This window comes from Castor canadensis, chromosome 5 (genome assembly GCF_047511655.1).
Source record: "Castor canadensis chromosome 5, mCasCan1.hap1v2, whole genome shotgun sequence".
In the NCBI taxonomy this organism is placed as follows: Eukaryota; Metazoa; Chordata; class Mammalia; order Rodentia; family Castoridae; genus Castor; species Castor canadensis.
This window is the reverse complement of record NC_133390.1, coordinates 170805995-170831861: the sequence shown is the minus strand read 5'-3', so window position 1 is coordinate 170831861 and position 25867 is coordinate 170805995. Positions and strand designations below refer to the sequence as shown.

At 43.6% G+C, this 25867-nt stretch overlaps 1 protein-coding gene across 1 annotated transcript in view; it reads left to right on the top strand.

The window, feature by feature from the left end:
• The window catches only part of B4galt5 (beta-1,4-galactosyltransferase 5), a 67190-nt gene that overhangs the window by 19225 nt on the left and 22098 nt on the right, over positions 1-25867 (top strand). The window contains exon 2 of the mRNA XM_020169921.2: positions 25037-25171. Within this exon, the coding sequence (XP_020025510.1) occupies positions 25037-25171 (135 nt within the window). The remainder of the gene's footprint in view (positions 1-25036; positions 25172-25867) is intronic.

Genomic DNA, 25867 nt, shown 5'->3' with positions numbered 1-25867 from the left:
GTATGTGCATTTGTCTGAGGCCAGTGTGTGCACACTTACTCACTGTATAAAATTTCATAGGAAATGGGAAAAGAACTAAGCAAATATTGATCTCTAATTAATGATATGTAGGCAGAAGTACTTAGCAGGAAGTATACTCATCTCTGCAGGAGTTCCCTGGAAAATTCTTCCAACTTTGCTAAATGTTTGAAATTTTTGTAATAAAATGTTTGTTAAAAATGTTACAAATTGCTGCTGGTATGGCTCTTTCAAGTGGTAGAGCACCTGCCTAGCAAGCAGGAAGCCCTGAGTTCAAACCCCTCCACCCACAGGGGGAGAAAAAAAGTTACAAATTGTATCTTTCAGTTTGTAACCAGAACCACAGGGCAGACTAGTCATCATGACCACTGCTGTCTGTGAGAATGATGGAGAGGTAATCAAGAACTGTCAGGTTCTTCATCTTTACTGTGATAAAGGATCCATCAGTGTCTTTCTCAGTGAGTCTAAAGATTATTTCTGATTATTTTCCGTTTTTTTTTTTTTTTCTTAATCATAGAGTGTTGCTGTCACAGCCAGCTCAGGCTGTCCTTGAACTTGTGATCCTGCCTCAGCCTTCTGAGTGTTAGTTAGCCTTCTGAGTGCTGGGATTACAGGCTTGTACCACCACACTTGCTTAGTGCTAGAATTTTTATTCGATTCTTCTTTTTCTTTTTTCTAGTAGATTCCAATTCTCTGATGAAATTCTCCACCTTTTCCATCTCTTTTCTTTATTGCCACCTTTTACTTTCCTTAGCAGAGTTATTTTTAACCCATGAGTGATACCTTCCATTATCTTTCTTATTGTTTGGTTTTTCTTTTGACATTTATTTTATCCTGCCTTTCAGCTGGTAGTTTTGATTGAAAATGATGTGTATAAAAAATTGTAGGGCTGGAGGCATTGCTGAAGTGGCTTGCACAAGCGTGAGGGCCTGAGTTCAAACTCCAGTAATGCCCCCACCAAAAAAAATACAGTGTCTGTAGGTGATTTTTTTATCTTACTCTAGAGAGGCAAGTAGGATGGGGACTAATCCAAACTGCTTTGGTTTAGATCTTGAATGTCCTCTAAAGGCTTATGTGTTAAAGATTTGGTCCCAGGGTGGCACTATTGGGAGGTAGTAGATCCTTTGAGAAGCGGGGCTTAGTGGGAGGTGTTTAGTTATTATTTGGAGGTGTGTCCTTGAAGAGGATTGTGGAACCTTGGTCCCTTCCTCACTCTTGCTTCCTGCCATTAAGTGAGTACTTTGGTCTTCTAGTCACTCCCACTATGATCTGCTGTCTCACCACAGACCTGACCTTGAAAACTGTGAGCCAGAATAAACCTTTTCTCTATATAAGTTGGTTATCTCAGGTATCTTGTTAGGAACAGAAGGCTGACAAACAGCACCTGAGCTGAGCTCACCACAGCTAGAATATGGTTTTGATCAGCCTCCTGCTTCTGCTTTGCCTGTGCCCTTTGGGAGTAGCCATGCTGGAGTTCCAGCAGAGAGTCTGGTGTTCACCTCGGCTCTTCCCCCATGTTGTGTTCCCAACTTCAGTCTTTGTGTTCCCAGCATGGGTTGATGGCAGGGTTGGGGAGTTACGTCCATGTAAACTGCTGCATTCCTCAGAGGCTTTCTGTTGTCAGATCCCATGCACACGTTCACATGCAGTTCTTTCCATCAGTATCTTGACCCTTTCTCTGTTCTCTCTGGGTTTGTTTCTCCAGACCTGAGACACTGCCACAAAGCTCTGCCGGGGTCCCTGCCTGTCCCTAGTGGCTCCAGTCCTTTGCCCAGGCTGTGTACCTGCTCCCTCAGCCTTCTTGCTGGCACTGAGGGGCCAGGGTCCTGAGGGGGAAGCCACTGCAGAGGATGGTGACTCACCTGAGGGCTCACTGATCTCCAGGAGTTTGTATCAAGTCAAGGTCACCCTGGCAGCTCTCCAGAGTTTTGCCCAGAGGGTCTGCTTTTGTGTGTGGTGGTGAGTTTTCTGCCTTTTACATTGTTCTCTGAGGGCCCTCTGGTCTACTGTAGCTACTGTCATAGCCCGAAGCAGAAGTTACTTTCTACAAATCTTTGGACTCAGTGAGAGGACATTTACTCTCACCAGAGATACGAGGAGCAGTGGAGAAACTATTTCATGCTTTTTTTTTTCTTTCTTTCTTTTTTTAAAAGTACTGGGGATTGTTAGGCAAGCACTATACCACATGAATGTGAACCCCAGCCCTTTTTGTTTTTATTTTGAGATGAGGACTCATTTTGTGTTGGCTGGCCTGAAACGTGCGCTGTTCCTGCCTCTGCCACCCAGGTACCTTGGGATTAAGATGTTGAACCCCGTGGCAGGCTACAGCTGTAAGAGTACATAAGTGTCTTTACCATTAGCCTGCTCTGAGGACTGAGACACGGGTCACTTACTCCTTTCTCTAGGGCCCCAGTCAGTTTCTCTGTTTCAGGGTGGTGTTTCCTCGGCCTTCTGTAGAGTGGTTAGTGCTGTGGCCACCATCTTCAAGCATACACAGCAGTTTCTAAAAACTGCCAGGAAAGCCAAGGTAGAGAATGTAAATAATCATTTGGAATTCAAGATAGGACGGAATGAAGGTCAGAAGTAGGGGTAAAATTAAAGATTAAAAGAGAAAGGAAAATGGAACCAACCTGGGCAGCATAGACCCAGTATCAAAAAGATAAAAGATGGCTTAGAAAAAGAATTACTTTGAGTGGACATTTCTGAATGGTGTGACACTGCGAACTACTGTCCACATTGATGTCTGTGGACATCGATGCCAAAAGATCCCACTTACCTCCCGCCAGCCAACCAGATGCTGAGTCACAGGCGACTGCCACAGACAGCAGCTGCTTGCCACAGGAAATGGAGGCTCTGGAGCTCTGTGGACTCACTTTGTGCACGTTTGTTGCAAGCTTTTCACTTTCAATAAACACTGTAAAGCTTTGATTTGGAGGGTGCTTTTTTCTTGGTCCTAAAGAGTAAGGCTTTAAAAACGATACATAATGGAATGACTTGAAGTCTCTGAGAGTGCTGCAAGGTAGGTGTGAATATGAGGGTGGGTTGCACTTGCTTTCTGGATTGATTGCAGTTATTTTCCTACCTTTCTAACAGTTGTCTGAATGTGTCTCTTCGAGTCCCTAATTTCTGTCTTGGAAACAGCTGATAGACTGCTGTAGGAGGCAAACCAATGTGAAGAAGGGGACAAATAACTCCGAGCTTGGGTGTGGCTGTCTCTCCCTGCCTTTCCAGCCCCTAGTTTTCACATGGACTCTGCAGTGTCCTGCTTTTGGGGTCAGCAGCTGCCCTCACTGCTGCCTTCAAATGTGGACCTGCCTGGACTGCAGCCTTCATTTTCTGCTGCTCAGGAGAGAGTGGATTTGGAGGGACTCTGGAGCAAAAAGGGTGGTGGTATGAGTTGAGAGGGTCCCCTGCCCCTGTGGAAGCATTCTGTGGAGATGGCAGCAAGGAGAAAGAGGTCCTGGGTCTGTGATGAGTATCTGAGCCTTTACGCTGTGACATAAGCAGACTTGTTAAATTCCTTCACCTGCTATTGGTGGTGTGTTGAAGTGCTTTGGTCAGGAGTTCTAGAGTGGCTGTACTCACTGTTGTCTTAGACTTTAAAGGTAGCTTAGAAATCGTTTCCCTGTCTGAACACTCCGAATAGCCATATGGATAAAAATAATGATCCCATGAGGACTCTTTGTACTATTCTCACTATTTTGTAGAAATTTTAACTTACCCTAAAATAAAGGGCCAGTGGAAGTACAGTGGTGACTTACTGAATGGCCACTTTCTTGTCATCACTGCGTCACGGGTCTCACACTTCTCGCTCTAGAGACTCAAGACCACATAGCTGGGCAGGGCGGAGACCCAGACCTCTAGTGTTCCCTGGGGTGCTGGGATGGGATCGTAGGACAAGTGCGGGACCTTCAGTGTCATGTAACTCAACCAGCATGCCTCCTTTTTTTTTCTGTTACACCACCAACAATGTTGTGTGGCATCTTTTGATTTGCATACTTGGATGTGGCCTCTTTCAGTTCAGAGACCAACTTTTCCTTTTTAAATTGAAGTAATTCTGAACTAACAGAATTGATGTGAATGCCAACCATGTAAAGGTCCTATTCTTAGAGCCCTGCAGATATTGCCACCCCCTAACCTACTCCTCACCATTGTGTAGATGAGGAGATTGGGAAATTGCCCCCTGACTCCCGTGACTCCAAGGTGGTGCATTCATTTGAGGCAGAGTGTCAGTCCAGATAGTCTTCAGGTCAGATGCTTAGCCACTATATTCCCATTTTAATGCTTTGGAGCTCCACTCCTTACCACAATAGGCATTCAAATGTTAATGGGTGAAAAGATTAAGAAATTAATGGATCTAAAAGCGATTCCTTAGAGGCTAGAAACAATGCTACAATGCTATTCTGATTTCATAAAGTATTAGCCTTTTCATTGAGGTCAGAGGGCATGAATTCAAATATGATGTCTGAGGACTAGGCAGGCCCCAATGAGAACCAGGGCCAACTGAAGATTGTGCTCTGGGACAGGAGGCAGCTTCTAGGTCCCTTGTCCCATGATTGCACCATGCTGGGAATTGGATGGTCATTGTTGCTAGGTCTTTCAGCATCTCAAGAAGCTGGAAATCTGAATATTTGTGGGTGTGGGTGTGGGTGAATGATAATAACACACGTTTAAATAAATACAATTCTTACTATGTTCCCTTCATAATTCTTAACTATTTTATAAGTATTAACTCATTTAATCTTAAATGAGTTGGGAATGTAGGGATCCCATCCCCATTTTGTGGATCAGGAAACTGATCCATACAATGGTTAAATAATTTGTCCAAAGTTGCTTGGCTGTCTAGGGCTTAAACCTACATGGTCCCCTTCCAGAGTTGACTCTTTCAACCACCCAGCTGTTTACTTGGCAATTAATTCAGTTTAAAGATAGAAGGAAACCAAGAAAACACTTGCTTGACCAAACAGAGCACATTTATGTGCAGATAGTTTGCAGCTTCTCTGTTGAACATTAACTTAATTATGTAGGGATCCAGCTTGACGTGACTACAGCCATCTTGGTTTTAATCTCCATTTTGCTGATCCTCGCACAAATCCTGAGCCTTATAGGATAAATAAAGTTCTTAAGATAGCTAGCCATGCTGGGCTTAGTGGTACCCACCTGTAATCCTAGCACTTGGGAAGCTGAGGCAGGAGGATTGTGAGTTCAAAGCCAGCCTGGGCTACATAGTGAGACCTGTTTCAAAAGAAAAAAAGATAGCCAGCCAAGCATTTTGTGTTTGCCAACCAGACTGTTTAACTACCATTTAATATGTTAATGGGTTTTTTTTGGTGGTACTGGTGTTTGAACTCTGGTGCTTGTGCTTGCTGGGCAAGTGCTCTCCCACTTGAGCCATCCTCTAGCTGATATGTTTTGAGAAAGCCTGGGTAGCTGACCGCACCAACCACCATTTTCTAGATTGGCATAGAAACTCTTCCCTCCTGCTTTTTAGGGTGGGCTCCTTTCTTGCTGCTTCTCGAGACACGCCTCTGTCCTTAATTCCGGAACTGCACTCCCTGCTTTCTCCTTCTGTCTCTCTGCACCTTACTGATTTTACTACCAGTCCTACTGTGCGTTTTCTGTAACAACTTATGAAACAAAACTGCTTTAATCTTTTTTCAGTTGAGAATCTTTATTAGTTGTATACAAGCTTATTTCACTCTTCTATGTAATATCTGTATGTGTATTTTCTCTTACAAAAGGAAGATAAAATTCATGTAAAAGTCAAGTAAAATTTTTTACATTCATTAAAGTCATGTAAAATTCAGATATTTTGAAAATACAATATAAAAAGCCAAAAGTCCACATAATTCTACCTACTTTTTCAGATGACCCCCATCAATCTGATCCATTCCTTTAGGTTTCTTCCTAAACATAAACTAATATATTATTAGCTTAAGTTGGCTTAGTGATGTTAACTGTAAAAATTGCGTTTCATAAGCTCTCTGCCTATATTACAAAGCCTGAGCTCTTACAAAGTGGCCTCTGGGAGCTCCTAGATGTTTTGATTATAGAGTGAAGAACTTACTGTCATTCTTCCATTTTTGGCCTTTTTTTTTTTTGCAAGATTCAATACACTTTTCTTCTATTAAATAATTGCCTCTAAAAATGAGAATTGCCTGGTTTTAGCCAGATTTTGGTTGTAGTTCACTAACTTACACCATTTCATTAACCCACTTCATCAAAATGAGTTTTTCCCCTCTGGTTCTGGTCATTTCATCTAGGAAGATGGAATGAAAGACAACACGGGTATGATCCTGGACTAGGAGTGTAGGAGATGTGTAAATGAAGATGTTGGCTTTCTTGGCAGGGTAGTGTTGGGGATGGAACCCAGGGAGTTGAGCATGCTGAGCAAGCTCTGTGCCCCTGACCTGTACCCCAGGCTCCAAGATGTTGACCTTTGAAGATTACAAATAAAGTGCAGTAGGATCTGACAAGTTGGAGAATTTGAAACATTCAAATTGTGAGCATATATTTGTTACACTTAACTGAAACTAAATGCTGGTGTTTGATATTTTACTTTTAATTTTTAGGTGCTGGGGTAGAGCGTGCCCATATGCTACCTCTGAGCTGCAGACATGACTTTTTTTTTTTAAATTGAGAACATTTTAGAAGTAGTATTCTGTGATTGGAATGTTTTATCAATTGCATTTTTAGATTCTGGTTTAAGTTCAGGTCCCGATTTTTACCATCTTTGTTGATCATTTGACTTCCTTTCTCCCTACAATTAATATAAATATCATGAATTTTTACCTTAGGCCTAGTAAATATATCACACATATCTGTTCAGCTGCATTTAACAAATAGTATTGGGCTTCTACCATGTGCTGGGCGCTGTCCAGGAACTGGGAGACAGGAACAAACCATGCATCTCTGCCCCCGGTGGAACTGATAGTCTAAAAGGGCAGGGGTCAGCCTTGATGAATGGAAAAAGCTAATTATGTATCATGTTCACTGATTCCTGCTGTGGAGAAAGATGAGTGATGAGGGAAAGTGGGAATTGATTGGGGTGGGGAGAGCTAGTGGTTAAATGGAGTGTGGCATGGCGAGGGAAGTTCTCACTGAAGTGACAACCGAGTCAGACTCTCAAGAGGTGGGGCGCACATGTGCAGGGAGAGAATAGCACCTGTGGTGGTGGTGGGAGAAGGCCAGAGGTGGAGATGAGGTCAGAGTGGAAAGCAGCCACTGAAGAGTGGGGTGGCTGAGCTTGCAGTCTGTAAAGAGCTAGGTAAAGGCCCTGCAGTTTCCGTAGCAGCTGTGCAGCTCTGCCTTGTATGCTGAGTGGCTCTAGATGACACGTGAACAAAGGATATGGCAGTGTGCCAGTAGAAGTTGCCTCTGCACCTGCAAGTTCCATCCTGCTGTCAGCCAACTACAGATCAAACACACGAGGGCTGAGGATGTAACTCAGTGGTAGAACACCTTGCATGTGCAAGGCCCTGGGTTCATCCCCAGCACCAAAACCAGCAGCAACAATAACAAAAACCTGAAAATTCTGGGAAAAAATTGCTCTGTGGTGTAGACTTTCCTCCTTGTCATTCTCTTACCAATAGACTAGAACAGCTGTTCACACAGCATTAAGTTGCCGTAGGTACAATGGCAGCTATTCCATTTCAGGCAGCATTTCTGATTTTAAGTTCAGAGCCTTAACGTCACTTGGGTTAGGTTTATTGTTACAATTCTAGTTTTTTTACGTAGAGCCTTTAAAATCTGTTGAAATGATTTAGAGTACGTGGGAGGGATGTATAGCTTATATGCAGATATTATGCCATTTTTTAAATAAGGGACTTAGTATCCACTGCATGAATACCAGTATTTTATAAAAGCATGCAGTGGGCAGTGTGCAGCCCCAAAAGTTCCGGATTCTTGGTTTAAAGACTTGCAAGGCATTGCCCCAAGTTTGACATCTACTCTGAATGAGATGAGAATTCATTGGAGGTCTTTGAATAGAGAGAAGTGAGAGAATTTGACTTCTCTTCTAAAATACTGTTGAGTGAGAGAATGACCCACACGGGTAAGGGCGAAAGGTAAAGTTAACCGGGCTGGGTAGACTGCAGTGGGAGCTGGTGGGAAGGACAGTTAACTGCTAGCCATCCAAGTGGAAGTGTTCAGCTTACATATGGATGAGCTCTCAAGGGGAATGAGCATAGATAGAGAAGGAGTCCAAGGTCTGAGCCCTGGGCCGGCCTTGCAGCATTAAAGTAGGAGTGACTGTGGCTTTGTCTGTACTGTTTGGTCCCTGTGGGAATGTTGGTTTTGATCACGGACACATGGTGCACACTTGACTCTTAAATGGATTTTAAGTACAGAATCTTAATATCACTTGGGTTAGGTTTATTGTTTACCACCTATAATCTTTAAGTTATAATTGTACTGTTTATGTGCAGCTTTAAAAAATGGTGGTAAAATCAGTGGCGTCAAGTATATTCACAGAACTGTACAGCCAGCACCACTGCCTATTGCCAGAACTCAATCTCAGCATCCCAACAAGCAACTCACAACTCTATACCTGTTGAATGACAGCAATTCTCCTGCTCCTTGGAACCCAGCGGTTCTGCTCCCCTCCTAAGTGGAGTCATGCAACCTTGTACTTCTTACAAAGTCTGGCTTACTCCACTAAGTGTGCATTCAAGGTCCATCTTCCTTCCTTTCTTTCTTTTTTTAACATGTCTTTGAATAACCTTTTATGTGAGTCTTATTTCTAACAGGAATTCATGGCTGCAGAAGGTCTCCATTACTCAGTCTTATGTTCTAGGAAGCTTTTAGAGTTTGTAAAGTGGCTCTTCAGCCATGCAGCCTACATGCTTGCTTGTCCTACTAATAAAATAACAGCAGTGCTATTTGAAGTAATTGGATGGTTAACATGATTTCATGGATTTTATGATACTGTGCATGTGGCTTTTGAAGTCAAGGGTAAATTTGTTTCATTGGAAATAGAAAACATGAAAAAGAGACGGGTTAAAGGTAGAAATCAAGCCATTTCTTTTGGAAATAGGATAGATTGTATTTAGAAAAGGTATTTTGGAGAGCATAGCTTTGTAGCTTGCTCATTTGACAAATCACTTGGCCTGGGGTCAAGTCCTGTAATGCTTCCCCCTGTTGATTTAAGGTAGGGGGGTAGCAAAACCTAAGTCATGTGCCATGTCTCCTAAGTCATCTCTTCTTTCTGCCCATAGCAGCAGTTTCTGGCATGATGTGGGCTGCAAGAGTCAGGTCTACTGAAAGAAGGCTCAGGTGACTGAGAACAACGTATCGTTTGTTTAGCCAACAGTCAGACTGTAGGCAAGACTCAGTAATGTTCTTGACTGGTGGCAGAGAATGATGGAGGATAGGTGAAAATTAATTTTTAGCTTCACATTAGGACTAGCAGTTGGAAGAACACAACAACAAAAAACCCCAAAACTCTTTAGTTGGAGGAGAAAATTAGAAGCAAGAGGGTTTGTAAAGATGCAGCCAGATTTAGTGTAGCATCCAGAAGACCTGTCAGGTCACTTCCAATAATCCATGAGTCATTGCAGCAGTTCTGGAAACAGCTGGAAGAGGAAGGAAGAGGAGTACCCATTGTTCTCTCTTTTGCATTGTGGTTAGTGTTGGTCTTACTTAGCCTTAGCCTTCTCCCTTAATATAACCATCTGGTGAGCAATGAATTAAATGAATAATCTAGGAGGTTGCAGAGACTTTGTTTTGTCCTCCAGGACCCCTGAGGACCTATTTCGCTCTTTAGCAGGAACAGCACTTACGGAGGCCAAGGACCTCTAAGGTTATCGTAGCTCCCTTAGTAGTAGACTGTAGGCCAGCAGTGATTGATTCTCAGCTTGTTCTGTAAAATGGGAGCGATGACATCTGGTTCATCAAAATTAAAACCTCTTCCCTCTTCATTTTTTTCTTGACCAAGGTGTGTAGGGGGAGGAAGTCTGAGCAGAGGAGCATGGTGCTGTTATGGGTGTGTTTCACATGTTCTCCCAGAGCCCCAGTGCACTCCTGGATGGCTCCCGAACCTCACCGATTATGTACATCAGGGAGCATGCATTAGTAGCCTTTTTTCTGGATCTCTTAGCCAGCTAATTTCAAGGCTTGTCCCTCAGCAGCAGCTCCCACACCAGTGGGTGTATCCACTGCAGGACTTATGACTGGTGCCTGCCCTGTGACTACATTAGTACGGCATCTGTGCTCTTGGGGAAGTGGGGGAGTAAACTCAGGAAAGGGCCTACACTCTTGTCCAGCCAGATTACTGCTCACCTGTCCTGTCTGTAAGTAGCGCTGTGACATGTTTCCTGTCTGGTTTTGGAGTTCCAGTTGGTTTTGCTTTTCTTTTTGGTGCCCTTGGGCGGTCTGGGAAAGTCGCACATGTTAGCCTTCATCTTTTTTCCTTTGGTGACTCTGGGAATCACATCGAGGGCTTTATGCATGCTAGGCAAGCACTCTACCTCTGAGGTATACCCTAGTCCTGACCTGCATCTTTTTAACTTAGCCCAAGATTCCTGCGCTGTATCTGGTGGGTGTGCTACAAGAGATGAGATCTAGGCCATTTCCAGTGCCGACTGTCTCTCTGTCCTCCCATTCATTCTCCTTGGCTCTGAAGAAATAAAATTTGTTTACTGTGTGTCCTAAGGAAAATGTCCTCTAGAGCACACAGTAACCTATGATTTAAAAGATATTTTACCAATTACATCATCCAAATACAGATGTAATTTTGGAGGGCATGCCCTTATTGCCTTCTGATTACATATAATTTTATCTATTCAGCTTCATTAGGAAAAAATAGTGATTTCTCCTCTTTCCATGTGCAGATAGTTTGACTTCAGAAATCAGAAATACATTGACTAGAATTAGAGTTTTCATTTATTCATTCTACCACTTATTCTTAGAAGCCTTACTTTAACATAATTATCAACAAATGTTTACACCTAGCATTTGGGCTCAGAGATTGGCATGCTTATACAGTGTGAATGGTGTGAAAATTAAGGTTGGTACACCTTGGTTGACGCTGAAGTAGTCAATGGGTGTAAGACTAGTGCTGCCCTGGGAATCTGCTTTGGGGAAGCTGGAGAGGAGATGGGCTGCATGGTGCAGGTCGGAGGAGGTGATCAGCAGGTTATCAAGTTCCATAGTGCTGGGCTTCTGGAACCCACCCACCTCAAAGCTTATCTTCAGGAGGAAGCCATACTTCACTTTGCTTGTGCATTTTCTTTGCACACTGGGTGATGTGGTTTCTGATAGCTCCCATGCCCTATGGTCCCCTTTCAGACCATGCACTGAGCTGGGGCATTGGTGGCCCACACCTGGGAGGTGAGGGCAGCAGGATTGAGAGTTCCAGGTCAGCCTGGGATACATAGCGAATTCCTGTCTCAAAAAGAAGAAGAAAAAGTTGTAACACTCTCTGGCTAATACTCAAAGATTGTTCTGAAGAGACTGAGGAAATACCCCAGAGATCAGAGAAGTAACAACAATGTAATCCCCTTTAAAAAATGAGCACCAGCAGCCATCATGGGTGGTATGGATGCTTCACGCTGGGATGATTGTGTAGAGAGGAAATACAGAAGTCATTCTTTACTTTTCAGAATGGCTTCTTTTATTGCTTAGATTGGTAATCTTAAACCCCAGGCTGAGTGCCATTGAAGCTTGTCCTTTTAAATAGTGAAAGCATTTGCCTTGGGGTCTCTACTCCCCCATTCTCCCAGACAGGACTTCCTGCTGTCTTCCCTCCAGGTGTGCTTCCCTTGTCAGCCAGCCTCCTAGTAGTTGTGTACACCTGCTCTCGTCCTAGGACTGTGGGGCCTTCACGGCCACTACAAAAACCATGAGGCATGGGAAGATGGATTGGCAGGCCCATCTTCATTTGGGTCTCAAGGTCCTTGTTCGTCCATCCCCCACCTCTTTCTTTTGACAGGGTTACACAGTCTTCAGTCAGTAGTTTAGCTTCACCTCTGCTTCTCTTGGTGCTCCCAGGGGCAGTTACTCGGACAAATGCAGATATAATCTCAAACCATCACTTAGTACCAGTATCCTGCTGTGGGCATCATTTTCTTAGTGTATTGTGCAAATCAGCAAGATGCTTCTAAAAAGTCTGCATGAAGCTTCCTTTAGAGGGGTAGTATAGGTATTTGGTGCTTCCTGGTTTTGTTTTGTTTTGTTTTGTTTTGTTGACGGGGTCTGTACATAGTCCAGACTGGCCTGGAACTTGGGATCCTCCTTGCCTCTGCCTCCCAAGTGGTAGAGTCATAGGCTTGTGCCTGACTATTCTTGTTTTCTTTTGGGTGAATTTTTATTTTTTTAAATAAAGTTGACAGCTTGCCTATAACCAACCATATATTTTTAATTTGACTTTTCACCTGATAATATTTTAATCCCCTGAGAATTTGTCAGCTGCCCATTATTGGACAGAGCCATTTTATGGCTAGTGATCCAGAAAATGGGGCTTTGTCTGTGGGGCTAAGATGGGCTGGGATGAGGATTGTAGCACTGACCTGGACTCAAGGAGGCGTGAAGATGAGTGGATTCAGCAGGTGTTGCAGTACGGTAGCATAATAGTGGAGCTAGCCACTTGAAGATGAAGTCACCCACCCAAATAGTGACCTGCCAGATTGGAAGTAAAGCCTAAGGCTGAAAATATGCTCCTTTTTGACGGTGAGCTTACTGTGAAAAGCACAGATGGCTGCTGACAGTTTCTGAAAGTTATGCATTTACAGATTTTAAAAATAACTGAGAAGGAAAAATCAAGGTAAGAGGAGAGACTAAGGTCAGATAGCCATGTTGGGTTTTAGATTTTCAGATGCAAAAGAAACAAAACACAAAGATCCTAGATTTGCTCAGATAGTTCCCATAATAGTGCAGGCGTTGCCTCCTTGTACAGTGAACCCCTGGTGCATTGATCCTAATAGGCTCTGGGGCACAGGCGTGTGTTGGAAATCCACAGGGTCCTGAGTAGCTTTGAACACCCAGAGAGGCTGTTTGTTGGGTGAAGTGGGAAATGCTAATTGGCCTCTGAATGAATGAGGAGGTTCTGTTAGGGTTCTTATCCCTTGATAAACTTGTTCCCTCTGCAGTCTTGTTAATATTTAAAAATAAAGTGCTAAATCTATTACAGAGCACTGTAATTTAATTTTTGTTGCATGTAGAGCTATATAGTTGCTAGCACAGGATCCATGTCCTAGAGTCTGTGGGCGCTCTTGAGTTTTAACTGTCAACCTACTGAGGTATTTATTTATTTATTTATTTATTTTTAACTGTGGCGCGTGCAGGCATCTAAGTAACATTGTACCTCGGGAATCAGTTGTCTTTTTGACAACTCAGGAATCAGTCTATAAAACTAACTGAAGAGAGCATCCGGACAGGCCACCTCCAGGCAGGCACCCCCAGGAACAAATGGTGGTTGTGAAGAGAGGGAAGGCGCAGCTGCTTCATATTGCAGTCTTTTCTCTCTCCTCTCCTCCCTTCCTCTCTTCTTCCTAAGCTCATGCTTGGTTAAGATAGAGTTTTCCCTGTTTACCTTGGCTCTTGTGTCTTTCAGTTCAGGCTGTAGGAGCAGCATTGTCTGAGATCTTGGTTGGCTCCAGAGAGCCACTAGTAGTCCAATGTGGAAGTAGCAGGAACTGAAATGGCGGAAACAAGCCAGGTTTTATGGACTTTGAACTCAGGGCCTTTACCTTGAGCCACTCCACCAGCCTTTTTTTGTGATAGTTTTTTTTCAAGATTAGGGTCTCATGAATTATTTGCCCGGTCTGGCTTCGAACTGCAATCCTCCTGATGTCTGCCTCCCGAGTAGCTAGAATTAGAGGCGTGAGATATAGGCATCCAGAACCTGGCACTCTTTTTATGGGCTTTTAAAATCATACCAAGCATGAGACATTTGGACTTGACCTTGAAGGCAGGCAGTAGAAAGCCATTCAAAGACATATTGAGGAAGCAAAAGGAAGCTGTATTTATAATTTCTTTTTCTGTGGAATTATAGGTAAGGAATAAATGCTTTGTGTGGGTGTGGGTGTGGTACTGGGAGTTAAACACAGGGGTTTGAGCTTCTGTACCACTTGAGCCAAATCCCCATCCCTTTTGTTTGTGTTTTGTTGTTTTGTTTTTGAGACCATACTCTTGCCTAGGCCAGTCTCCAACTCTAGATCCTGCTTCTACCTCCAGAGTAGCTAGGATTATAGGCATATGTCAGCACACCTGGCCAATAAATGCAATCTTTTCCTGTATTTTCTTTCTTTTCAAGGGAGTTGTAGTGGGTGTTGAACTTAGAGCCTTGCACTTGTCAGGCAGGCACTTTCTCTCTTGTGCCATTTCCCCAAGCCTAAATGCACCTCCTTTTTTTTCTTTTTTTTTTTTTGTTGGTAGTGGGGTTTGACTCAGGGCCTCATATTTGCTAGGCAGGCACCCTACCACTTGAGTCACTCCACCTGCCCCTAAATGCGATTCTTGATTCCAAAAACCAAATAGTGATTGTGAGACAGGGCATAGAAAGCCTCTGGGTGCTTAACTTTGTATGTAATTATTACTAGGGCTTTTATCCCTTGGATTATAATTCTTGACCCATTTACAGGATTCTCAGTTTGATTCAGGTTTAGTTGGCAATTTAGATACATTCAGAATCAAACTTCACCCACAACCTTTTATTTTGAAAAAAAAATTCATACATGCTGAAAAGCTAAAACACAGTGAACACATTGCCTTTTATATAGAGCCAGCATTTATTACTGTTTTGCTTTGTTTTAACTCTGGTTCTGGTTTTTTTTTTTTTTTTTCCCCCTGAGCCATGTGAAATTAAATTGTTGGTATCAAGACAGCTTAACCTCTAAATACTTCAACAGTTACCTCTTTAAAAAATGGTATCTTCAGCTGGGTGCAGTGGCCCACACCTGTAATCCCAGGTACTGAGGAGGCACAGATCAGGAGGATCAAAATTTGAGGCCAGCCAGGACAAACAGTTTGTGAAACCACTCCCTCTTCCAATGTTGAAACCAATGGTTGGGTGCAGCAGGCCTGTCATCCCCAGCTACACAGGAATAGGAGGATCACAGTCCAGGCTGACTTGGATATAAAGTAAGACCCTATAAACAAAGAAAAAAGAACTGGCAGTGTGGCTCAGGTCGTAGAGTGCTGCCTAGCCGGTATGAGGCCGTGAGTTCAAACCCCAGTGCCAGCAAAAAATGGTCGTCTTTGTAACAATAACAACTGTTACTGTGACTAAGAAAATTATTTCCTCATAGTGCTCAACATGTTATTTATAGCTACACCCCACCCCTCCAGTCACATGCTACATTTGATTGGGTCTGCGTTCTTGTCTGTAATAGCCTGCCCCTGCTTTGGGCTGGTTGTGTGTAGTGTCCCGGTGTCAGTTAGATGTGTTCCTTACTTGCCTGTGTTCTTACGGCCCAGAAGACAGCGCAGAAAGTTTGACTTGACTTTCGTTAAAAGTATTCAGCAGGAGCCCTCTGTGGGGAGTACTGACTTGTCTCAATGTTAGTGCACCCAGTTTGATCCCTCAGTTAAGGAGTACCTGTCTGACCTTGCCATTGTAAATGTACGCTGTCCTCGTTACAGTTAAGTATCTGTGGGAAGAATTTGTTTTGACGTTCCAGAGCAGCCTCAGCGTTTTGACCATTCTGCTCTGCTAGTCCATCATTCTGTTGTGGAGTAGGCAGGTCTGAATTGCCTTATGTGTGAATATGTAAACATCACGTATCTACGGAAAGAAAAATTAATGTCATCGTTCTGGATCAAGGAGAGCCATAGATATAGATATCATAGATAATAGAAAAAGAGTCAGTATTGTGCATGGCTCAGAACTCCTCTCTAGGACTGCAGTCTGATGTTCGCTGAAGACATTGGCCCTTGGGGTCTCGCACCCACAATGTGTGGGAAGACCTTGCTTTGCTGGTGCTTATGCCAAAGAGGCTGCTTGTTCTCAGGTGCTTTCTCTGCAGTCTCATCCCTTCTTTGGAAGGTGTGGCTCTGATCTCAGACGTGTGACAGTTTGGGTGTTATCAACTAGAAGGGGCTGGGGTGTAGCTTTGTCATTCAGAGCTTTTCTCTAAGTAGGCCTTGGGTTCCATCCCCAGCACTGCAAGTAAATGTCAGCTGGAACAACATTCTTGAAAACACTTCAGTTGCCACAGAGTGGATAACCCTATTAGTCTGCTGCAGTCTTCCAGGCTAAGAGTAATGTGATTACAGTATATTATCCTCACTGTACATGAGGGATAATCCCCTTTCCAAAAGAGGCTCAAGAAAGGGACCAAAAGCACAGTCTGTGGGAGACACATTTGGATTGGAGGCCAGACAGGAAACTTCTGGATGCACCAGAAGTTTTAGGAAATTATGGCTCGTTAGAGGTGGGACGAGGTTTGGGATTAGGGAGTGTGTCTGGAGCAGTGAAGGCTGGGGGATCCCTTAATAAGGCAGAAGTTTGGTTGTATTTTTGTACCCCCCCCCAAACAAAAATGTATGGTCACTGTTTTAAAAAAATGAAGACCCTATTACCACCAAAAAAATAAATAAAAAGAAAGTAAAGAAAGATAAAGACCATGTCCTAAGGCAGCATTCTTAAAGTATGTTCATAGATGCTAAATAGGTGCTGTGTGAAAAAAGTGATTTTCTAATGATTCTGGAAACTGAAAATGGGTCAGTCAATTCAAGCAGATTTGGTTACTGCGAGTGTTTTCACTGTTGGGATCTGGTGATGTGGCCTACCTAGCAAGCACAAGCCTTGAGTTCAACCCTCAGTACCACCAAAAGAAAATTTTCACTGTTGAAATAGAGAGCCCCTGCCATACAGAGGTTTTTCTGATGGTCAGGGAAATGCTTCCTTGTAACAAGGAAAAGTGTGGATGACTGCTAGAGTTGATGCTTAATTCTACTAAGAAGAGAGAAACACTGTGGGCATCTTGATGTATGATTTCAAAAGCTATTATGAAGACATTTTCTTTCCTTTCTTTCTTCCTCCCTCCCTCCCTCCCTCCTTCCCTCCTTTCCCTCTTTCAGCACAGTGGGAAGCCTTCCCAAATGCAGGCCCACACCTTGTCCAGGGGACCACGATTAGGGATATATTTGACCCCACAACCATCAGGGATGAGCTGCTTCTCTGCTTTTTCCAGAGTGAAGAGAGGAGACAACAAGTGAATTTTTAATTGGGGGATTTTGAGTTGAAAGAGACTTTGAAGTCTAGTGATTGTCAAGGTAAAGAGGAAGGTTGAAAAAGGGGAATTTCCAGGAGTTTGGGTAATTTGTGAAAGCCCATTCAATATTATGGAGGTTTATATTAAGGAAACATTTAGTGCAAATATAAACTGGTAACTTTTTTTTTTTTTCAGTACTGAGGCTTGAACTCAGGGCCTTCACCTTGAGCCACTCCACCAGCCCTTTTTTGTGATGGGTATTTTCTAGATAGGGTCTCGTGAACTATTTGCCAGGGCTGGCTTCAAACCTTGATCCTCCTGATCTCTGCCTCTTGAGTAGCTAGGATTATGGGGGTGAGCCACCAGCACCAGGCTTAAACTGGTAACATTTTTGATTAAGGCAACTTTTCTGCATTGCAGCAGAATGTCTGATACGTATTTGCAGATAGTTTCCTGGGCAGTTGGGGATGGGAGTCAGGGCTGGGTTGAAAAGCTTAGGATCTCCAAGTCTCGCACCGTGGCTGTAACAGCATGCTGCCTGTGAAGCTGTGAGTCGTTAATTTAATGAACAGCTATGTATCCCTCTTGAGCAGGGGTGTCTGGGTATGGGCACTTCTGAGAGTTGATCTTTGTTTTTGCTGTTTGAAATTTTAGGCAGGTGTTCTACCATTTGAGCCACTCTGCTTTTTTTTTTTTTTAAGTGGGACGGGGGTCTGAACTCGAGGCTTCCTGTTCACAGAGTAGGTGCTCTGCTGCTTGAGCCAATAGACCATTTTGCTTTGGTTATTTTTTTGGAGGTGTGTGTGAGGGGGTCGCTCAAACTATTTGCCTGGGCTGGCGTTGATTTGTGATCCTCCTGATCTTAGCCTCCCAAGTAGCTAGGATTACAGGCTTGAGCCACTGGCTCCTGGTTGCTGTTCAGAATTTTAAATTCTTAGTTGCAATTAGAATTTATGGTTTTATATGTAAAGATGGTAAAGGGTAATGCTTCTGTTAAGTGATTAGCTTAGGCTACTCAGTTCAGTTTTGTTTAGACAGCATTTTTGTATCTAATCTCATGTAGTTTATAATACACAAATAACAGACGCACAGGTCAGTTGAAATGTTTACAGCATACTTCATAGCTGTTAATTTTTAACACTTGGTTTTTTAAGTATCTGGAAGTGATAATTAGAGTGGAAAATATAACCTGTGATTGACTTGATGGTTTTTCTGCCTCAGATGGGAAGGGCTAGGAGCAAAAGATAGATCAGGTTTCTCCCCAAGTAATTTGAAAGTCTTTGCTCCGTTCATGTGTGTGTATCCCATCCCCAGTTTTCTTTAAACACTTTGTGTGTGAAGATTCTCACATAGTTGTCATATCACATAGATATGACAAGGGTTGTTTTTTTGTTTTTGTTTTTGTGGTACTGGGGATCGAACTCATATAATTTTTGTTGCCAAAAAATTCCTTCATCTTAAAAAAAAAAAAAAAGAGAAAGAAAAGAAAGCTATGTTTTCTTTCTTAAATGTGTGTTAATGCATGACCACAACCTTGGATCTTTGGGTTTGTTTTTGGTGGCACTGGGGTTTGAACTCCGGACTTGCTAAGAGGGCTTTCTACCACCTGAGCCATGCCTCCAGCCCAAAACCTGGGATCTTAATGTTTCCCAGTATATGCCGTGAGCACTCAACATTTTAAGTAGATTTGAAATGCAAACTATTTATAATTTGCATTAGAGCTTCAAACTTCCAAAATTCATAAGTAACTGTATGATGTTGGGATGCTGGGTATTGACCCCTACTTCTGAGCGGAACAATTGAAGCCAGTGAAAATGGGGATGGAAGGATGAGGCAGTGAGCACAGGCGGCACTGAGCACCCAAGCGATGGTGCAGCACATGTGTTGAAAACCTGGACTGTGGAGGCCGAGCCCCGTGGTGAAGGTGAGGCTCACGTGCTTACCTTACTTATGCAGACCCCAGTTCCTTCATCTAAGATGACAGTGGCAACCTTTGTCAGTTACTGTGAAGGTGAAACTGGTGACACACAGCAAGTATTTGGAGACCTGCTAGCTCTGTATAGAGATCCGTCTCTTTAGGAACAGAACAAGTGGGTTCATTCTTCACAGAACACCTGTTACCCAGAGCAGAGAACACTGATAATCTCTGATTGATTAAAGAGTTCAGTTGCTTTTTGGGTTCTGTTCCCCATTCCCCACCCCAGAAAATAACGGTCAAAAAAAGGTAGTTTTTGCAGATATTCTAGCGTGGTTAAAAAAAACAAAAATCAAGCTTCCCCATTGGTTTGTCACATACTTTTCTTTGTCTTCCTTTCATTTTGATTGCATCCTATATGTGATCTCACATATGGGGGAAGGGAGAGCCTGAGAGTGTGAGAGCATCCAGCTCCCCGATTCCTTCTGTTTGTCCCTTTTCTTCCTGTGCGCCCCTTGTGTTGTCTCCCTCTTCCCCGTCCTTTACTTTATTTTGAGAGCATGGGCATATGGATGAGGTATAACCCCTGGTCCAGAGATCAACTCCAGTGTTTCTTGAAATTTACCTGACGATATTATAAATCACACACTTGGTAGGGTGGAGGGATTGCTGAGAAAAAGAGAGGGGGATGTGATAAGGGAAAGAAGCCGGTCTCCCCACTCCAGCACTAAGCAGCGACTTATTGCTGTCTGGTGTCCACCCCTCAGTCCTGCCTGGTTCGTGGTCCTTGGCACCTCACTCCTGTCTGTTTCTTCAGGATTCTAAAACCATGGGATTCCTCTGCTGTTTTGTGTAGAGAAAGGACAGTCTGGTAAGATTTGGGCACCCAGCTTCTAGTAAGCACTTGGGACTTCTGTAACCAAAGAACTTAGGTCTAGACACTGAGACATTCAGTTCTTAATCTGGAACTCTGAGTTGTTTATTTGTTTGCTTTGGCCATACTGGGGTTTGAACTCAGGACTTTATGCTTGGCAGGCAGGCGCTTTTACGTTTGACCTGCTCCTCCAGTCCATTTTGCTCTGGTTCTTTTGAAAATGGGGTCTTGAGAACTATTTGCCTGGGCTAGCCTTTAACCAGTCCTCCCAAATCTCAGCCTTCCAGGTGACTAGGATTACAGGTTGAACCACCAGTGGGGGCTCCTAGCCCTCTTTTAATTTACTGAGCAACCTGACAAACAGGATGCATGTGTTTAGAATAAAAACTAAACTCTTCACTGGATGGACTTGCTTCTTTCTTTTCCTCTTAGGAGCATTGTGTCAAATTACTTTGCGTCTAATCTGAGAAGTCAGGTTTCATAATTTTGTGAGGAATTTTTCTGAGTCATAGTCATTATTAATGTGTGGTTCGAGTGGAAATCACATTACCTAATTCTCAAGGAGGGTGGGGACTAACTGGAATTCCAGTGGTGGTGGGACAGTAGGTCTTTCTGCTGGAATCCAGGACTCAAAGGAAGGAAGGTTTTGTCTTGTGGCTAAGAGGTGACCACAGGGCAGGAGATGCAGGCTTTGCTCCAGGGTAAATCAGGGACCCGTGGCTGTTCATGCTGACATCTGAATGAGAATTTCTGAGTGTGTAAATCTCAGTGTGGGCTTATTCTTCTCAACTGGAGTATGGCTATAAGAGAGCCCTCATTCTAGACATTGGGACTAGAAAATTTCAGTGTCTAGTGAAAGTGGGAAAAGATACTAGTAAGCCTGAATTTGTGTTAAATGTTACTTTTGCAGTTCTCACACTGTACCATAATTTCTTGTTTGAGTTTGTACCTTATTCTTTGTTATTTTACCCTACTCAGCACTGCACACAGTAAAGCAGGTGCTTATTGAAACCCTGGAAGATTTAACAGCCATGTACCAGTTGAAAGTTGTGTTTTAAATTACAATTCAGTCACCGTTGAACAGGACCACATTGTTGGAAAGTAATGGTTTTCAAAACAAAGCTCTGGGATTTTGGCTTCACGAACCTTGCAGGCTATGGGCAGATACCTTTGGAGGACTTGACTTACCTATCTGAAACAAAAAGTCCACTAGCATCTACTGCACAGAGAAGCCGTGCATCTGCATGTGTACCTCCTCCAGCCCAAGAGCCATGGGCTAAATTTAGTAACAAGTCATACTAGATTTATTTCTAAGGTCCTCCAGTTTGATTTCTGTGGCCAGTTGCATGAGCACATAGCAGGAGAAGGGCAGCTTAGCAGGACATCTCTAATAAGATTAAGGGGATTTTGTCCCTCGCGAGCCTAATATGAATTAATAATACAGGGTAGCTGCTGTTCAGCAACACCACTCATCAAATGTCAATTGAATTATTAGCCATGTGGTGGGACTGTTGAAGTCTCTTAGTGGAAATGGTCCAAACAAAGCGAAAATCACAGTCACTCCATTACTGGTTATTGTGCAGGCAGTGCTGCTGGTTTGGGAAGCAGCAAGTCAGATAATTGAACATCTCTATTCTGGGGGGTCCTGGCCCTTCAGTTGTTCATTGGAAACCTCCAAAAGGGACTCAGTTAGTTGATGCTTCCTCCTTTGGTAAGAGATGCACAGGGCTGCTGGTGGTTTTGCTCATTTCTGGGCTTGTCTGATTGTACCTGGGCCACTGTCAACGTGGGTGCCCCCTTTGTCAGTACAGCCTGCTTGGCCAGTCCTCAGAGAGCAGACCTCAGGTGGAGAGGGAAGCTGTGATACTGTAGGAGGGGCACATGTGGAAGTAGGGCTGAGGAGGGGGTAGTTGTGGTAGGGGGGAAGGTTGAATGAGAAACAGTGGATGAAAGTGACTAGGAAATGTTTGGATCTAATGCAAGGCAGAGTTTTTGTTGCAGATGGCAGCGTCTTGCTGTTTGCAGTCTCTGTGTTCTTGGAAATTGTTTCTGGATACTGTGGAGCATTAGATAGCATTGAAGAGTGTACTTTCAAATCTCATCCAGCCTCAAGTCTGCATTCGTGATTATTTTCTTTTGTTTGGCAATGTTTACTTCGTCCCGTCTTTTGTCTTCTCAGCATTGAGCCAATTCCTGTGGGTGATTAGGAGAGGCATTAGTATGTGCTCTGTGTGAATTTCATAGTCAAATGACAAAGCATTGTTAGCCAAACTAAGACAAAGTGTAAACAAAAGTCAAATTTTTGATGATCTGTTGGAGGAAGGGGGCAGGGGGGATGGCTTTCCCCAGAACTCTGTGGCCTTGTGTTTGAAAGATTCGTGGGATTTGCATGGCAGAAAGAACAGACTGCTGTTGGTAGTAGCTGTTTGGGTGAAGGTAGGTAGCGACTTCCTGGAGTCCTCCTGGGGAAGAGGCAGGGAAAGTGTGAGCAGGCTGCCTTAGAGGAGTCTTATCCTGGGATTCACAAGCTATGAAAGGAAGGGAGAGTATTTAAAGCAGGTGGAAGCAGCTGGCCTTTGCAGTGGGGTGGGAGGGGGAGTGACTTCATTGCAGTTCCTAACTGAACACTTTGCGACATGGTGGTCTATGAATACTCATTTATAGGTCATTGACACAACTAGTTTAGTAGTATGTTGGAGATGAAAGGAAAATTCCAGGGTTGTGAGAACATATTATAATAGCCTACATGATAAGGCCACAGAAGCCAATGAAAAATTTGATATGAAGTTTGAGTCTTGTGTTTAGCAGATATTTATGGACCAACTGCCTGCTGTGACCCTGCATGGTGCTATAAGCTGGAAATAGAAAATAAGACAGTACTCTTGGGTTGTTTTTTTTTGTTTTTGTTTTTTACAGTACTGGGGCTTGAACTCAGGGCCTATACCTTGAGCCACTCCATCAGCCGTTTTTGTGTGTGTGTGTGTGTGTGTGTGTGTGTGTGTGTGTGTGTGATGGGTTTTTTCAAAATAGGGTCTCAAGAACTATTTGCCCAGGCTGGCTTCCAACTGTGATCCTCCTGATCTCTGCCTCCTGAGTAGCCAGGATTACAAGTGTGAGCCACTGGCACCCAACTAACCTCTCTCTCTCTTTTTAATTTATTTATTTTTGGATGGGACTGGAATTTGAACTCAGGGCTTAATGCTCACAAACCAGGTACTCTACCATTTGAGACACACCACACCTCCAGTCCATTTTGCTCAGGCTGTCCTTGAACCATGAACCTCCCATTCCAAGTAGCTAGGATTACAGATGTGAGTCACTGGTGGAATCCATTTTTTTTCCTTGACTTTTCCTACCCAGTAGAAAGTGAGTACAGTGTCTGGTCTGTTCTCCAGTAGTGGGGGAAGGTGAACGTGTGAATGGATATCTTCTGGTCAGTTCAGAGCCTAATTTGAACTTGCTGCCTCAGTTTCAAAAGCATTCTGACATGTGTCTCATTGAGAGGACTTTTAAGTCTTTTTGTGGGGAGGGCATAATGGGGTTTGAACTTGGCCTCATCCTTGCTAGGCAGGCACTCTACCACTTGAGCCACTCTGCCAGCCCCTTCTTGTGTTGGTACTTTTGAGATAGGGTCTTGCTTTTTTTTTTTTTTTTTGGCCTGGGTTGGCCTCAAACTGTAATCCTCCTAATCTCTGCCTTCCAAGTAGCTGGAATTATATAGTGTAAGTCACTAGTACCCTGCCAAATCTTTCTTAAGAGCTTATGTCCCTGTCTCAGGTTGGCTGGCAGCCTGCAGTTTTCGGCACTCACAGTTGTACACCACTTGCTTCATCCCTAGCTTAACAGCCATCACCATTGCCAATAGACACCAAACTCAGTAAGCATAAATAAGTTAAATTGACTTCTGGGCTTCATAATTCAGCCATCATTTACTGCCCATTTTGTACAGCACACTATGATAATAACAGTGAATGCCAATAAGACACATCTTATTGAAGAGGCAGAATTGACAGCCCAAAGCTATGCACATTGCACATGGGTAAATGGCCCAGACCTCCAGGTCCTGTGCTCCAACGGCCAGATTGGAAGTCAGCCATATGTACACATACATGCAGAGGGTTCCATGTATACATGTGCCACCCTTGTAAGATCACCTCTTCACAGTGATTAGGGGAAAGTGAGTCAGTACATGTTTGGCTAGGAAACCATGCTTTTGAACCTTATAATTACTTGAAAACAGGTGGCATAGTTGAGACAGTGTCTAGAATACAGGACTTCCATTCTAATGTTTTGGTCATCTCCTAGGGACAGTAGGGACAGCAAAGGAACATCTGCTGGAAATCACTGTCCATGGGAAAGGGTGGTGATGGGCTGGCTCATCTGAATACTCAGTCATTCAGAGTACACTTTAGTTGATACTCATACTGCGCCTCTTGCTCTTCCGTTAGTGCCTTGTGCTTTGAGGCTGGTTGGGTGGGATGTGAGGACCACTGGCATTCTTTCTTCAGCTCACCTTTCTCTGCAACCCCCCAAAGGAAAGTGGTGGGAGCCTTAGTCCACCACTGCAGAGATTACTAGTGCCAGGACTGGACCAGATTTCAGTACCTCTGGGAGCAAGTGGCCCTCAGTTTCCTTCCTATATGTGTAACCCTCAAGTATAGAGAAAGAAGACTTAAAGAGAACAGAAACCTGAAAATTCTTTTGGCATTACTGGGGCTTCAACTCAGAGAACTCTGCCACTTGAGCCATGCCCCAGCCAGTAAAAAAATGTTTTGACTGATTCATAGAAGTCTAGAATCAGATTTAGAGACCAGGTGGAATACAGCTTTTGAAGCTATGGCTTTTCTACAACTGCTGGACATTGTGAGGAATTCTCCAAGCCCTCCTGGCTACCCAAGAGATGTTAGTGTCCTGAAAAGATGGACTCCAGTATGGACAGTAGAGCTAGGGCCTTGTAGAGTATTAGAGCTGAACTAAAGGTCCAAGGAAAAAAAAAAAAAGAAGACACCCAAAGTTATGTGGTAATGTTTTTGAGTGATTTTGAGTCCACCTCTTTTTCTGCTCTGTTTCCTGCAGTGAACACCTACCTCTTCATGATGCAGGCCCAGGGCATTTTGCTGCGGGACAACGTGAGAACCATAGGTGCCCAGGTGTATGAGCAAGTGGTTCGCAGTGCATACGCCAAGAGGAACAGCAGCCTCAACGACTCAGGTATGCTTTAGTAAAGAGGTGGTCCTGTTAGACTGACTGTCTTCTCTCAAGACAGGTAAACTTAGCCTGAATCGTTTTCAGAGGAGAAAAGTGCACTGTGCAGAAGGAAGCCTAGCTGCACTTGGACTTCTACTTTGAAAGAGCGGCTCTGGCCACTTCATAAGCGAGTCCTCGCTCACTTTTTTTCCCCTCCCGGGACTAGGGCTTGAACTCAAAGCCTCACACTTGCTAAGCAGGTGCTCTACCAATTGAGTCACTCCACCAGACCTACAATACTCTAAAGTTACTGTGTTTCAGCATAGTGGCCACCAGTGTCTTGCCAGTAAACAGATCAGGTCCACACTTATTAAGACCCCAGAAGAACAGGAGCACCCAAAGCTGTTTGGGGAAATCAGTTGGTATTTAATTACAGAAGATATATTCATATAAGCAGTTGGTGGGGGGAGCGGTGCAGAACTTGGTTGGACTTCATTATACTTACTTTCTGGTGTAGTACCATGACTTTTGTTTGTTTGTTTGGTGTTTTTGAGATAGACTTGGTGGTGATGGTATGTGATGTTTTGCTTACATACTAATCCGCCCTTGGTTGCTGCACAAGATGAATAAAATGGTCCCCCTCTTTTGTTGGACCCATTCAGGAGGACGTCTTTCCCCTTTGTCCATGAGCGCTTTCACTGAAACAAATTCTCATTTCAT